At 43.3% G+C, this 16,857-nt stretch overlaps 1 protein-coding gene and 1 non-coding gene across 2 annotated transcripts in view; one reads left to right on the top strand and one right to left on the bottom strand.

Moving 5' to 3' along the window:
- Window positions 1-16,857, bottom strand: part of itga8 (integrin, alpha 8) — a 217,519-nt gene that overhangs the window by 39,005 nt on the left and 161,657 nt on the right. The window contains exon 26 of the mRNA XM_060824941.1: window positions 4,245-4,370. Coding sequence (XP_060680924.1) covers window positions 4,245-4,370 — 126 coding nt within the window. The remainder of the gene's footprint in view (window positions 1-4,244; window positions 4,371-16,857) is intronic.
- On the top strand, window positions 10,656-10,762 carry LOC132816308 (U6 spliceosomal RNA). Its single transcript, XR_009644789.1, has one exon. It is a non-coding gene; the product is annotated as a U6 spliceosomal RNA (small nuclear RNA).

Below are 16,857 nucleotides of genomic sequence, written 5' to 3'. Positions count from 1 at the left end.
ATCCACTTGGGTGGCAACTTTGAGGGATCTATGTACTTGAACACCAAGCTCCCTCTGTTTCTCCACACTCCATACTTCTGAGGTATTTCTGAAAAATGGTGTGCTAAATGAAAACGCGCTTAATGAATATAATCGTCCTCCAAGAAAAGTTTATAGATCAGTACTTCCCAGGGCTTCCTAACCTGCCACTCAAAGGGGATAACAATAAAATTCTATTAAATAAATGTACTAAAAAATTATAATCTGCCAATTAAGTGCTACTGCAAGAATAAATGGAACTAAGCTAAATTTAAAAGGGAAATTTTGAAAGGTATTAAGAATTACCTGCATACTGAATTCAAACACAGGGCCTCTAAAAACCAACATTTGTTCTCAGAGCTGTTAACCTTTTAAAGTCTATTGAATAATTACTGCACTCCAATTACTTAGCTTGTTGTTTTATGAAAGGCTATTATGTCATGCACATACATTTAGAGTCAAAATGTTAAAGATCACTTTAAGGAAGTTATGTATATCTTATGGCACGTTCTGCAATGAACAGAGGACATTTTGCACTTAAAAGGTGATCAAGGAAGTTAATTTCCAGAAACAACTAAATTATTCAGTGAACATCCATCAGCCTGATTACACTTTGTCTGGCTTACCACGTTTTACAGCAAATTACAGAGCGGCAAGCCAGACAAAAATAAGGCGAGGTCACATTAGGAAAAGTGGCTTTGCAGTGCTGTCATGACCACGATATTGTGAATAGCTCAATGTTCTCAAGCAATTCTCCAAATCATTACAATTAGCAAAATGAACCTTCAACCAGAAAAGCACGTCAAACGGCAGTCCAAGTATTCCAGAGTGCCTGTTTTGTTTTCCGATCAAGCACACAGCCTCATTTGAAGGCCTCAATTTCTGAAGACACATTATTTTATCAATGTTTAAATATGACTGCATTTTTTGGCAGCATTGTCCCAGTATTTACAGCTGCCTTCAGAAAATTATGTGGCAGATAGTTTACAGCATTTTTGAACATGTTTCTCTCTTTTCTACTACTTTCGATCTTCTAATGTCAAGCTCCGTACTAGTGAGAACAGAACAGAATTATATATAGTTAACTGCAAACTCCAGTCTGATCAACAGCTGGGGCAGCTCTGTCCATTTCGTGTGTGGAGGAGCTGTCTGCTATCCTAGTGCAGATTTTAAAAAAACATATAGAATTAATTTTGGGTTTGTTTTGTACAGCTTACAATTAATTTTTCTGGCCAAAGGAGAAAATGCTGGAAAATCTCAGCAGGTCTGGCAGCATCTGGCTGCCACACCTACAGAGATTTTCTAGCATTTTCTCTTTGGGTTTCAGATTCCAGCATCCGCAGTAATTTGCTTTTAATTTTTCTGGCCACTTGATTTGACTTAGCCCTGGCTCATCTATGATGTTCGCTAACAACAATATGCTTGGGAGAAGGTATATGAATTTCAACATGCATACCTTCTACTTTGTGCACTTAGATTTAAAAATCCACGAGAATTAGCGGTGAGTATTAGCTGATGGTGAAATCAAGAAATTCTCCAATATTTTAGAGTTAAGCTGGCTCCATCATGATGGTCTGTCTGACTTGCTAATTCAACGCTGGCGTCTGCAGTACTCTCAAGCATTACAGATAATTAACTGGCCATACTGGCTCACCAAGGGAATCTGGACAGATGAGTTTGTCACTGCATGTTAGGATTCTTTACAATCAGCTCCACATAATAACAGTCTTAAGGAGATAGGGTGACTCCCCCATTAAAACAGAAAGGCTGGCTGAATGAAGCCAGAGCACCATGTTAGAATACTCTTTAAATTTTGTCTAGTTGAATTTTGGAAGCATTTTTGCACACACCTAGAAATCCTTGGCCTGGAAACTAAATGATGCTGTGGCATAAAACATTTACGTGTCTACAAATTTGATGTGGCTGTCAGGATGATATGGAACACTACTGCATCATAACCTGATGTAACATTACTTGACGATGACATAAAAACAAATCCAGTGCTCACCTTTGGTACTTACAGTAGGCTCTTTACCTATTTAAGGCCTCCTTTGCTAAACTGAGCTGCACCTATCTCCAGCATCTGCAGACCTAATTTTTTACTGCCCTAAATGTAACCAACCTGGCTGGCACTGAAAACACGATCTTCATGCAGCAAAACCAGGAAGGCATTGTTGAAGATCAGGACCGAAGAGATAAATTTTTAAAGTAAAATTTGAATGTGAAATAGGGAATGCAGGACTGCTTCTCTGACTCCTGAAAGTGAAGTCCTCTTTTCCTGTGAACTGTGAGGGAAGCAGCAGGTATCTGTAACTTGCTGGTTTCTTGTAAATAAAGTCTGAGGCCCAATATCAGACATTTCTGGGTCTTCTGTGTTAACTGCAATGTTGACTCTCTGCTTTCAGTTCACATTGGCAAACTGCGCATCTCTTTCTATGCCCTTATGTCTTGACTCAGCTGTTGCCTGCTAAAGCTTTCTACACTTGTTGAAAGGCAGTGTTTCCCGACCGAGAAAGAATGTGCTCTGTGTATTGGGCAAACAGAAACCTGGATATATTCTTGGTTGGTGTGAAAAACCTGAGTCTTGCTGAAGGGATTGCATAAAAATCAGACATTTAATTATAGAAAAGGCAATGTTCATTTAAAAAGAAAAAGTGGAGCATAAAAGTGGAGTCAAACATAAACTTCATAAGTTCCAGGAAGTTAACAGTTCATCTAAGTGAATCAAGTATTTGGTTAAAAGTCAGACGTATTTAACAGTATTTTTTCAGATGTTAGCAGTCCACTACAGTTGATTTATTTTCCTTTACACACTATCGCTGTGCTGGGTTCTAAAGATTATTTGTCCTAAGTCAAATACTATAGGAGCATTTCTTGTTATGTTAAACAAAATAGTATCAATAGAACTGAGGGGACAGGGCTTCTTTTCCTAGCACCAGGATATATTGGATTGATTAGATACCAGTAACGATGTCTGACTCATTTTCACACCTCTGAAAATTGTTTCATTATATATTAGAGTGATAGAGTCATAGAGATATACAGCACAGAAACAGACCTTTCAGTCCAACTCGTCCATGCCGACGTAACCTAGTCCCACTTGCCAGCATTTGGCCCATATCCTTCTCAACCCTTCCTATTAATTTACCCATCCAGATGCCTTTTACATGTTGCAATTGTACCAGCCTCTACCATGTCCTCTGACAGCTCATTCCATACACACACCACCCTCTGCGTGAAAATGTTGTCCCTCGAGTCCCTTTTATATCTTTCCCCTCTCACCCTAAACCCCTCCAGTTCTGGAGTTCCCCATCTGAGGGAAAAGACTTTGTTTGTTTATTCTATTCACGCCCCTCATGATTTTATAAACCTCTAAGGTCGCCCCTCAGCCCCTGATGTTCCAGGTAAAATAGCCCCAGCCTATTCAGCCTCTCCTTATAGCTCCAACCCTGGCAACCTCCTTGTAAATCTTTTCTGAACCTTTTCAAGTTTCATAACATTCTTCCAACAGGAAGGAAACTAGAATTGCAAGCGATACTCCAAATGTGGCCTTACTAACATTTTGTAGAGCTGCAACATGACCTCCCAACTCTGATACTCAATAAAGGAAAGCATACTAAAAGCCTTCTTCACTATCCTATCTACCTGCGACTTGACTTTCAAGGAACTATTGAACCTGCACTCCAAGGTCTTATTGTTTAGCAACACTCCCTAGGACCTTACCATTAAGAATAAAAGTCCTAAGATTTGCTTTCCCATTACATTGTGGAACTGTCGTGAATAATGACAAGACTGTTGCAAGTTGCTACAATTATCCTCTGTGGATGTAATATGCCAATCCAATTAAAGTCCTGGCAAATTCTGGAGTGGTCTTGGGGGAGAAGAGTGTGGGGAGTGGGAGGTGTCAGGGGCCACTCTGAGTATCTAATATTCTAGAAACAGGAAAATTAGCAGGGACAAAGGTGGAACCTGAGACAGTCAAAGATTGTTTCACTCCGAAGATATGTCACAACGTTGTCAAAGTAAAAACATCTGTGTCTGTAATCTTTTGAACACAGTTATACACAAATAAAGTAAAAGCACCTCTGTTAGACAGGGAGGCAATTGTAACCTGGTACTGATCTATCCCACGTCCTTCGGAGGGCACAACAGTTATAAAAAGAATACATTTTCTCAAATTATTAATAAATAAAATAATTTTCCCTATCAGCATAATCTTTCCTTACCAGTATTCTTGCATAATCATATTTTAGGGGCTGTGGTAACCGCACTTCTCGTCTTGTGATGTGATGTGTGGTCGTGGTAGGGTTCCGCAAGCTGATATGTTCTCCAAGAGCCGACCGGTTCACAGTCTACAATCAGAAAAATTACACACCTTGAGACTAGTCTGACTGATGGTCATCGAAACCATGAAATCGTGAAATTTGACCTACTTCATGTGCACTTACTTTAGCTTTTAAGGCATATTGTTCCTTTAAATTGAATCAGTCTATTGAAACTGTCACACAAGTTGAATGAGTCCAACAGCATGAATGCACAGCAACTTGCAGACCAGCTTGATGCTATCCATCACTCTCTTTAAAAGTTAGTGTATTACCAAATCAATAACCTTCTACATTTCTTTTGAAAAAAATATTTCCAATGTATTCATAATAATGCAGAATTTATGGGCAAGGTTAAAGAGTTTGCCATTATTTATGAGTAAATGGTACATAGAGGGTTGGATGTGTAGATTAACGCGAATATCTGAATGTTGCTAACCAGGGTGTGCTCTGTTCCCGCTTACTTTGTGAAAGTTACATCTCTTCAGCCTCTCCAATTACTTATGTTCCTGAGGAACTTTATCTCTATATCCATATGACTTGCTCATTAAACTTACCACAGCAAGTTAAGCCTCATCATTATGAACACAAGTACCCTTTGATTAACATGGCAAATGTTAGTAACTGCTAATTGATGGGTCTGGCAAAGAAAATTTTAAAATGTCAAATTTAACATAGCCTTCTTTTAACTTTTCCTTTCTGGCACTTCATTTTAAACCATCCTTTATTTCTCTTTCTGTTCCTGGTTTAGAACAAAGAGAAAAGAACAAAGAACAAAGAAAATTTATAGCCCAGGAACTGGCCCTTTGGCCCTCCAAGACTGAGCCAATTCAAATGTACCATCTAAATCTGTCGGTCAATCATAGAGTTATAGAGATGTACAGCATGGAAACAGACCCTTCGGTCCAATCTGTCCATGCCGACCAGATATCCCAACCCAATCTAGTCCCACCTGCCAGCAACATGCATTAGTCCACATTCTTCTCAGGCCCACTCATTACTTTTCAATCCTTAGATCTCATTACTTCAGGTGAAAACCTATTGCTCACTTTGTCCTCGGTTTCTGGTTGCTCTATTTCCCTTGCTGCACCTTTATTAGTTTCATCTTTGGGCGGCACGGTGGCACAGTGGTTAGCACCGCTGCCTCACAGCACCAGAGACCTGGGTTCAATTCCTGCCTCAGGCAACTCTCTGTGTGGAGTTTGCACATTTTCCCCGTGTCTGTGCGGGTGTGCTCCAGTTTCCTCCCACAATCCAAAAATGTTCAGGTCAGGTGAATTGGCCATGCTAAATTGCCCGTAGTGTTAGGTGAATGGGTAAATGTAAGAGAATGGGTTGCAGGTCGGTGTGGACTTGTTGGGCCGAAGGGCCTGTTTCCACACTGTAGGTAATCTACTCAATCTTTTTGTCAGCAAAGCTTAACCAGAGGTTTGCAGGGACATGTCCAATTGCAGATACCATGAAATGATGTGCTGTAGCAAAATCTGGTCCATTGATATACCTTTCTGTTAGGGTCACTTCTAATTTATCTATGATGCTCGGGTCAACAATGAGTCCTTCGTTTGATTCTAAGTCAAGCCTTATCATTGATAACAGTAAGAAAAGTTTAACTTGGTCTCAACAGTTTCAACCTATTTGAAAATGTATCAATTTCAGCAATATTTTGGTTTCTAGCTCCATTCTCTCCAATGTGCCCAGTAAAAACAAATCTCAAACAAAACGGAAATAAAAAAACAGAAATTGCTGGAAAATCTCAACAGGTCTTGCAGTATATGTGCAGAGAAATCAGAGTTAATGTTTCAGGTACAGTGACCTTTGCTCAATGACTATTCTGAAGAAGGGTCACTGGACCCGAAATGTTAACTCTGATTTTCTCCACAGATGCTGCCAGACCTGCTGAGATTTCCAGCAACTTTTGTTTTTGTTTCAGATGTCCAGCATCCACAGTTCTCTCATTTTTTTCTCATACAAAGTGGATTGTTGAAGTTCTTACTGAGATCCTTATGGCTACACACTAAAATTTATTGTTATTACTTGTTGAAACTCCTGTTGTCTATTGTAATCTGCTAGATCATATCCACCAATTCAAGTGTGCTTAGAAAGTGTTTGTAAAGAGTTCGAGCAGCCCCAGTCTTGATATAATCTCACCTTTGTGACTTACTCACCAGTCTAATAGCTAAAGGAGGCTACAGCTATGATAGGCCTATGAAATGTTCTTTACAGTCACATTGTAATGTTATGTCGCGGCTGAACAGGACATCGATTAGGTCACTGTTGGAATATTGCATGCAATTCTGGTCTCCTTCTTATCAGAAAGATGTTGTGAAACTTGAAAGGGTTCAGAAATATTTACAAGGATGTTGCCAGGGTTGGAGGATTTGAGCGAAAGGGAGAGGCTGAACAGGCTGGGGCTGTTTGCCTGGAGTGTCGGAGGCTGAGGGGTGACCTTATAGAGATTTATAAAATCATGAGGGGCATAGATAAGATAAATAGACAAGGTCTTTTCCCCGGGGTGGGGGAGTCTAGAACTAGAGGGCACAGGTTTAGGGTGAGAGGGGAAACATAAGGGGCAACGTTTTCACACAGAGGGTGGTACGTGTATGGAATGAGCTGCCAGAAGAAGTGGTGGAGGCTAGTACAATTGCAACATTTAAAAGACACCTGGATGGGTATATGAATAGGAAGGGTTTGGAGAGATATGGGCCAGGTGCTGGCAGGTGGGACTAGATTGGGTTGGGATGGACAAGTTGGACTGAAGTGCGTGTTTCCGTGCTATACATCTCTATGACTCCATGACCAAAAACAGTGTGCAAAGGAATCAAAAAGTGAAAAACACCTCTATTTCAAGCTCTACTTGCCAACCTCAGTTTTTGACTGGGAACACTGCATTGCAGAACTATTCCTCTCCTCAGGTTGTAGGATTCTCTGTGATCCTAGCAAAGTTTCTATGTCTTTTCAACACTTTGTAAAAAAAAATCCACACATGGATATGTATCAATCTTGCCCCTATTGCTAAGAGCTGTCTCGTTAAGCAACACAGATGCAAGTCCACATATACTTTACCGAATAGATTCAGGGTAAAGGTGCTCATGTTCCTTTCCTAGAGGAAATATGTAACTTATAGAAAGACTGTAATACTTGGAAATGCATGTACTGGAGTCTCATTGTGAGGTTTACAAAATGAGTTGGGAAAGTGTGTGGCTTTATTGGTTTCCCTTCTGGCTTGCTTTCCCTCTCACTCGAAGGGTATTCACCATCTGTATTCCACTTCAACTGCTGAGGCCATCAAGACCATAAACAACCAATTGATCCCTGTTAACACATGGACTAGCTTTATTTGAGTTTTAGGAAATGGTCAAAAGGAGAAATTCTTTCTGTTGCTTTGAGTTCTTGAGATTTGTTAAGCAATATTGCTTACATTTCTATATCTGTTTAAATTGGTAAGGCTTACTTGCTACACCCTGAATCCTGTGATTTTAATTAACCTCAACTGCAACTGATGAGTTGCACATTTGACTAAAGTTCCAGGTGAACAGGGAGAATGTTTTGCACCAGGATACAGCTGGCATTTTCTCAATGCTGCTTTCATAAATTTTGTGGCCAATCTGATGGCTTATCAGTAAGTATATATTCTGATCCTAATCATGCAGCATAGTTTCAGGCTTACTGTCCGAAGGACCTCCTGCTGGTTTGGGAAAGGAAAATACCATACATGGGTGACATTGTGGCTCAGTGGTTAGCACTGCTGCCTCACAACACCAGGGACCCAGGTTCGATTCCAGCCTCAGGCACTGTCTGTGTGGAATTTGCACATTCTCCCCATGTTTGAGTGGGTTTCCTCCCACTGTCCAAAGATGTGCAGGTTAGGTGGATTGGCCATGTGAAATTGCCCATAGTGTTCAGGGATGTGTAGGTTAGGCTCATTAGTCAGCAATGAATATAGGGTGGGGGGGGGTGGGTTATTCTTCAGAGGGTCAGTGTAGACGTGTTGGGTAAAAGGGCCTGTTTCCACACTGTAGGAATTCTAATTCAAAAAAGTTTATTCTTCACTGTATAAGAATTTTCCCAGTTTTACTGTAAGTTTCCACTAGCTCCAATTTTAGATAGCTCTTCCCATTACAGGATCAGAAATGCCTAAGCTGATAGAGTTGGTTCTCCCATGGGTCTCTGAAAGAAAAACATTAGCTGTATAAAGATATATCTGTAGCTCATTTATTTGGTTGATCAGTGCCTTTTAGAGGTAGTAGGGTTGCTTGGTTCAAGATCACTCTCATCATTCAGTAAGAGGTCCTATTTAAATACCCGTGACAATTCCCTAATCTCTTTTATAACATTCTGTGCCAGAAATTTGCAGCTAATCTTTGAAAGTATGGTCTTTCAGCATTCAATCAGTTAAGCAATTTCAGCTAAATGCGCTCTAGTATGTACTGACTAAGTGCCCCAAAGCAGCTTGTATTTACTGATGATGTTGCTGAAATAATTTTAATTGATTGCAAATGTTTCAGATTTTTCAGTGATGACTGAAGTTCTAGAGAGGTTACATTGTTTACACTTCCTTCTAATTGAGGTCTTGGACCAAAAAGTCAAAAACAAAATAATTATGTGCAAAACTACATAAAAAAAGGATAAATATGGACTGTAAAATTGAAAGAAATACTGGAAATACCCAGGTGAGGTAGCTTGGTAGAGGGAGAAAACAGAGTGCACGGGGCTAAAGCAGACAGCATGAAAAAGATGGGAAAGGCTTGGAGTGAATAATGAAGGTCAACGTACTGCAGGGAGTTTCCCAACTTTGTGTGGTATACTCATTAGAATGACATCAGTAGGGGATGCAAAATATTAAAAACAAAAATCAGAAATTGTTGGAAAAACTCAGCAGGCTTGGCAGCATCTGGAAGGCAGAAAGCAGAGTTAATGTTTTGGATCTAGTGACCCTTCTTCAGAACTGATTGTAGCCGGGAAAAGCTTGGTACTAGACCACCTAGAGACATGCTACAGAATACATTATGGGTGGGGATAAAGACAGTTGGGCAGACAAGGATTGGGTTAAGGTCAGCCTTATAGAATCAATTACTGCTAATGGGGGCTGTTAGTGGCTGATAATGGATTGTGTGTGGTAGCAATCCCTGGTGATGACAAGGTCTGGTGTGTGAGGGTTGGGATAAGGACAGTTGTTAAAGTCCATTAAAGGGTGGACCCTTCTGGACTCAATATCAAATGGAATATTTTAGAGCCTGAGCAGCTTCTCCCAAGGCCTTACTCCACCCCCACACACTATGCCTTTTCATCACATGGGCTGTTACCACATTGTCAGTCACTAATGGTCACCATTGGCAGCTGTTCATTCCCTCAGGCTGATATTTACCTATTCTCTTGTCTGCTCAACTGTGTTTCCCTCTCTCTGCACTCCATCTCCACCCATTGGTTACTCCTTGCCCCCTCACCTCTCCTCATCCCTTCTCTAACATATATACCAATGTTTTCCCACTTGACGAAGGAGCAGTGCTCTGAAAGCTTGCGATTCCAATAAATCTGTTGGACTATAACCTGCTGTCATGTGACTTCTGACTTGGTCCACTCCAGTCCAATGCAAGCACCTCCACTTCCTGGTTACAGTCAGTTCTGAAGAAGTGTACAAAACCTGAAAAGTTAACTTTGCTTTATCTCCACAGATGCTACCACACCTGCTGAGATTTTCCAGCAATTTCTGATTTTGCTTATAATTTCCAGCATTCATGTTTTCTGTGATAGAGACGTGCAGTATGGAAACAGACCCTTTGGTCCAATTTGTCCATGCCGACCAGATATCCCAACCTAATCTAGTCCCATTTGACAGCATTTGGCCCGTATTCCTCAACCCTTCAAATTCATATACATCCAAATGCCTTTTAAATGTTGTAGTTGTACCAGCCTCCACCATGTCCTCTGGCAGCCCCTTCCATACATGCACCACCCTCTGCTTGAAAAAGTTGCCCCTTACGTCCCTTTGAAATTTTTCCCTTCTCACCCTAAATCTCTGTCCTTTAGTTCTGGGCTCCCCTATCTCGGGGAAAAGACCTTGTCTCTTTACCCTATCCCTGCTCCTCATGACTTTATAAACCTCTATAAGGTCACCAACAGCCTCTAATGCATCAGGGAAAAGAGCCCCAGTCTATTCAGCCTCTCCCCAATGTTAAACTCCACCTGCCAAGTTTTTGCCTACCCATCTTCACTCCATAGCAGATTCCTTATGTCCTCATCATACCACTACCTCCCACACATCCTTATATTGTCAGCAAATTTATATACATACATTGCACTAATTTCCCTCCTCCAGCACATTACTCAGCAGCACATATACTAAAATTGGAACAATATAGGGATGATTAGCATGGCACCTGTGCAAGGATGACACATACATCTGTGAAATGTTCCATATTTTTTAGACTTTCTTATGGCAGAGTGGTAGTGTCTCTACCACTGGACTAAGAGGCCCGGGTTCAAGCCTTACCTGCTCCAGAGGTATGTAATTACATCTCTGAACAAGTTAATTAGGAAAAAAGATTTCAAAAACTTATGAAAAGAAAAGCAGTTGTGTGTGATACCACTTCTGTGTAGAAAAGAATAGCCAGTAAGTAATTAAGACAACAACTGATCCCTGCCTTGCCCTCCACTTCTCTCCCCAAGACCCCGTCCCCACAAGATGAATCTATTTTCTGTTGCTGGATCCTTTCAGGAATTAGCCTGGACTAGTGGACTTCTGGACCCAGAAGTCATTGGGTTTTAATTGGCTAGCAGATTCTTGAAAGCCAGATAGACAGTGTCAGGGCCTGTGATTTGCAGAGAGATTCACCCACATTTAACCATCAGTTCTTAATGAGCTGTTTGGCAAGAGTTTTCTGATTTTGGGGACTGTATGTTAGTTGCCACTTAATATGCTCATCCCTACACTTTAACAAAAAAAAATTGAAACATTTCGATGCCATTTAAAGGATTAGGATCTAGCATTTTGTGATTCAGTTGTTTGAACTGTTCAGTGATTGATTTCATTTATAGTACATTCTTCCAGTATGACTGGCCCCTTAACTTAGTATGAATTTATCATTAGAATTTTCTTGACATTCTTATCTGCATGTGTAGTCTTTATATTCAAAAATCAAGATGCAAACAAGAACAGCCATAATCCATAAATAAAATATTCCACAAATTTGTTAGAGTTCTTTGATGAAGTGACCCACAAAGGTTGATGAGGGCAGAGTGGTAGATGTAGTCTATATGAATTTCAGTAATGTCTTTGATAAGGTTCCACATGATAGGATGCTCTGGAAGTTTAGATCCCATGGAATCCTGGGGAGCTGGTAAATTGGATACACAATTGACTTGATGATAGGAAGCAGAGGGTAAGAGTGGAAGGATGCATGTCGGACTGGAGGTCTGTGACTAGTGGAGTGCCTCAGGGGTTGGTGCTGTTTGTTATCTGTACCAATGATTTGGATAAGAATGTACAAAAGGCATGATTAGTAAGTTTGCAAATGATACTAAAACATGCGGGATCATGGAGAAGAGGAGGGTTATCATAAATTGCAACAGGACCTTGGACAGCTGGGAAAGTGGCTGAGAAATGGCAAATGGAGTTTAATATAGATAATAATGAGGTTTTGCATTTTGGAATATCAAATCAAGGTAGGAATTTCACAGTGAATGGTAGGAGTTGAACAGGCGGACATTTGAGTTCAGCTGCATGGTTCTCTGAAAGTGGAGTCACATGCACACAGGGCAGTGAAGAAGGCTTTTGGTACACTGCTGCAAATGTGTTGCTGGTCAAAGCACAGCAGGTTAGGCAGCATCTCAGGAATAGAGAATTCGACGTTTCGAGCATAAGCCCTTCATCAGGAATAAGAGAGAGAGAGCCAAGCCGGCTGAGATAAAAGGTAGGGAGGAGGGACTAGGGGGAGGGGCGATGGAGGTGGGATAGGTGGAAGGAGGTCAAGGTGAGGGTGATAGGCCAGAGTGGGGTGGGGGCGGAGAGGTCAGGAAGAGGATTGCAGGTTAGGAGGGCGGTGCTGAGTTGAGGGAACCGACTGAGACAAGGTGGGGGGAGGGGAAATGAGGAAGCTGGAGAAATCTGAATTCATACCTTGTGGTTGGAGGGTTCCCAGGCGGAAGATGAGGCGCTCCTCCTCCAGCCGTCGTGTAGTTGTGTTCTGCCGGTGGAGGAGTCCAAGGACCTGCATGTCCTCGGTGGAGTGGGAGGGGGAGTTAAAGTGTTGAGCCACGGGGTGATTGGGTTGGTTGGTTCGGGCGGCCCAGAGGTGTTCTCTGAAGCGTTCCGCAAGTAAGCGGCCTGTCTCACCAATATAGAGGAGGCCACATCGGGTGCAGCGGATGCAATAGATGATGTGTGTGGAGGTACAGGTGAACTTGTGGCGGATATGGAAGGATCCCTTGGGGCCTTGGAGGGAAGTGAGTGTGGAGGTGTGGGCGCAAGTTTTACATTTCCTGCGGTTGCAGGGGAAGGTGCGGGGGTGGAGGTTGGGTTGGTGGGGGGTGTGGATCTGACAAGGGAGTCACGAAGGGAGTGGTCCTTGCGGAACGCTGATAGGGGAGGGGAGGGAAATATATCCTTGGTGGTGGGGTCCGTTTGGAGGTGGCGGAAATGGCGGCGGATAATACGTTGTATGCGCAGGTTGGTGGGGTGGTAGGTGAGAACCAGTGGGGTTCTGTCTTGGTGGCGGTTGGAGGAGCGGGGCTCAAGGGCGGAGGAGCGGGAAGTGGAGGAGATGCGGTGGAGGGCATCGTCGATCACGTCTGGGGGGAATCTGCGGTCCTTGAAGAAGGAGGCCATCTGGGTTGTGCGGTGTTGGAATTGGTCCTCCTGGGAGCAGATGCAGCGGAGACGAAGGAATTGGGAATATGGGATGGCGTTTTTACAGGGGGCAGGGTGGGAGGAGGTGTAGTCCAGGTAGCTGTGGGAGTCAGTCGGTTTATAATAGATGTCTGTGTTGAGTCGGTCGCCCGAGATAGAAATGGAAAGGTCTAGGAAGGGGAGGGAGGAGTCTGAGACAGTCCAGGTGAATTTCAGGTCGGGATGGAAGGTGTTAGTAAAGTTGATGAACTGTTCAACCTCCTCGTGGGAGCACGAGGCAGCGCCGATACAGTCATCGATGTAGCGGAGGAAAAGGTGGGGGGTGGTGCCAGTGTAGTTGCGGAAGATGGACTGTTCCACATATCCTACAAAGAGGCAGGCATAGCTGGGGCCCATGCGGGTGCCCATGGCAACTCCTTTAGTTTGGAGGAAGTGGGAGGATTGAAAAGAGAAGTTATTCAGGGTGAGGACCAGTTCAGTCAGTCGAAGGAGGGTGTCAGTGGAAGGGTACTGGTTAGTGCGGCGGGAAAGGAAGAAGCGGAGGGCTTTGAGTCCTTCGTGATGGGGGATGGAGGTGTACAGGGACTGGATGTCCATAGTGAAAATAAGGCGTTGGGGACCGGGGAAGCGAAAATCCTGGAGGAGGTGGAGGGCGTGGGTGGTGTCCCGAACGTAGGTGGGGAGTTCTTGGACTAAAGGGGACAGGACCGTGTCGAGGTATTGGGAGATGAGTTCGGTGGGGCAGGAGCAGGCTGAGACAATGGGTCGGCCGGGGCAGGCAGGTTTGTGGATTTTGGGCAGGAGGTAGAAACGGGCGGTGCGGGGTTGTGGGACTATGAGGTTGGAGGCGGTGGATGGGAGATCCCCTGAGGTGATGAGGTCCTGGATGGTCTGGGAGATGATGGTTTGGTGGTGGGAGGTGGGGTCGTGGTCAAGGGGGCGATAAGAGGAGGCGTCCGCGAGCTGGCGTTTGGCTTCAGCGGTGTACAGGTCAGTGCGCCAAACTACCACCGCGCCTCCCTTGTCTGCGGGTTTGATGGTGAGGTTGGGATTGGAGCGGAGGGAGTGGAGGGCTGCACGTTCTGAGGGTGAGAGGTTGGAGTGGGTGAGAGGGGTGGACAGGTTGAGTCGGTTGATGTCACGGCGGCAGTTGGCTATAAAGAGGTCGAGGGCGGGTAGGAGGCCTGCACGGGGTGTCCAGGTGGATGGGGTGTGTTGGAGGCGGGAGAAGGGGTCGTCAGAGGGTGGGCGGGAGTCTTGGTTGTGAAAGTAGGCACGGAGGCGAAGGCGGCGGAAGAATTGTTCAATATCTCGCCGCGTGTTGAACTCATTAATCCGAGGGCGTAGGGGAACGAAGGTGAGGCCCCTGCTGAGGACTGATCTTTCATCCTCAGAGAGGGGGAGATCTGGAGGGATGGTGAAAATCCGGCAAGGCTGGGAGCTAGGACCTGGTGTGGGACTGGAGCTGGAGCTGGAGCTGGGGGCGGGGACAGAGATCGAAGTAGGGGCGGAGTTAGACGTGGTGACGTTGCTGCCTTCATCAGTCAGGGCATTGAGTATAGAAATTATTTTGCAAATATATATGATGTTGGTGAGGTCGCACTTGGAGTATTGCATTCAGTTTTGGTCACCTTGCTATAGGAAGGTTGTTATTAAACAGAGTTAAAAATTACACAACACCAGGTTATAGTCCAACAGGTTAATGTGGAAGTACTATATTTCGGAGTGCTGCTCCTTTGTCAGGTAGCTACTGGGACAAGATCATAAGACGCAGAATCTACACCACAAGATTATAGTGCCATGCAGCTGATATGATATATTGAACAAATCTAGATTGTTGTTAAGTCTTTCATCTTTTAGAAAGGGTTGCAGGTTTTGAGTCATTTATATGTAAATCCCAGAACTTCTTTCAAGTCACATTCCTGAGATAACTTAAGGTTTTATAAAAAAAGTGGCACCTCAGTTTAGACAATGCATTAAAAGTGTGAAGTTAAAGTCTGTCTGTATTCTAATCTTGAGTCAGACTGGTTCTATTTCCAAAGTACGAATTTATAAAATGTGAGATGGACTGACTGCCTGCAAATTGTGTGCTTTTTAAACAAAATAGAATGTATCTGCAAATACAAATTCACCCCATGGACTTACAAATGTGTGTGTGTGTGCATGCATGTGAGGGAGATAGAGAGAATCTTTGTTGGTGTGTTTGCGTGAGTGAGAGTGAGAGAGGGGGCAAGCGTGTGAGTATGTGTGTATATGTGAATGTGTTCATGTGTGCATGCTTGGTAGAGTGCTTGTGTGAGTGTGACGGAGTATAAGCCTGTGAGAGGGTGTGAGTGTTGGGGGGTGTATGTTTATGTGTCTGAGAGAGCATGTGTATGACAGAGGGTCTGTGTGAGTGTGAGAGAATGTAAAGTTTTGTGTATGTGTGATTGTGTCAGAGTATATAGTGTAGTGTGACATGAACACCAGGTCCCAGCTGAGGCCATCCTCATCAGGATCAAACTGTAACTTTGTGTTGTGTAATTTTTAAACTTTGTCCACTCCAGTCCAACACTGACACCTCCTCATCATCGTTATTATACTGGAAAGAGTGCAGAAAAATCTACAAGGATGTTGCCTGGATTCAACGGTCTGAGTTATAAGGAGAGGTTGGACAAGCTAGAACTTTTTTATTTAGAGCATAGGAGACGAAAGGGGGGACCTTAGAAAGGTGGATAAGATGAAAGGCATGGATTAGGTAAATACACTCAATCTTTTTCCTAATGTTGGAGAATTGAAGACCAGAGGGCATCAGTTCATGGTTAGAGTAAAAAGAATAAAAAGGAACCTAAGGGGCAATTTTTTTTTTTACACAGAGGGTGGTATGTGTATGGAATGAGCTGCCAGAGGAAGTGGTTGAGGTGGCTACATTAACAACATTTAAAAGTCATTTGGACAAATACATAGATACGAAGGGATGAGGAGGATATAGGCTAAGTGCAGGAAAACAGTGTTAGCGTAGATGGACATTTTGGTCGGCTTAGACCAGCCAAAGATCTTGTCTCCGTGCTGTAGGACTCCACAATAAGAGTTATATCAGATTAGAAATGTTAATTCCTGAAAGAATCTTACCAGATGAGTGGCAGAATCGGGGATGATGTTTGGTGAACCCATCTTGACATTGAGTATCTTGTACCCTTTTCTCAAGGGGCATAGCTTATTTCGCTGGGAAGAGGTGAGTTCCCAATTGATGCTCATTATTGCTTGTTAAATGCCTTGTAATGTGACCCTCTGAGTGAAAACACTGGATAAAGCATCTTGCAGTGAGTTAATGCTCACCCAGCAAGAGGCCAATGAACAGCAGAGAGCAATGGTGGCCAATACACCCAATCGGACATTAAAGTTGGGATGCATAGGAAAATAGCTGGCAGAGTTTGGTCACAATCACCCATTTAAACAGCCCCGGCACAGGACTGTGGCAGCTGCAACTGAATCTGTGCTAAAAGTAGAAGACTGAAAACTAACTTTGAATTCCCTCCACTTATTGAAGCAGCGTTAGGATGACCGCATGTTTTGAAATGTAAGTGACCACAGTGAATTATTCAAAGACCCTTTACTGAAAAAAAATGCTGAAAATCACAGTGGGTCAGACAGCATCTATGGAGGGAGCAGGGTAACGTTTCAAATTTAGAT

This window comes from Hemiscyllium ocellatum, chromosome 5 (assembly GCF_020745735.1).
Source record: "Hemiscyllium ocellatum isolate sHemOce1 chromosome 5, sHemOce1.pat.X.cur, whole genome shotgun sequence".
NCBI lineage: Eukaryota > Metazoa > Chordata > Chondrichthyes > Orectolobiformes > Hemiscylliidae > Hemiscyllium > Hemiscyllium ocellatum.
This window is presented reverse-complemented; position numbering and strand designations above follow the sequence as displayed.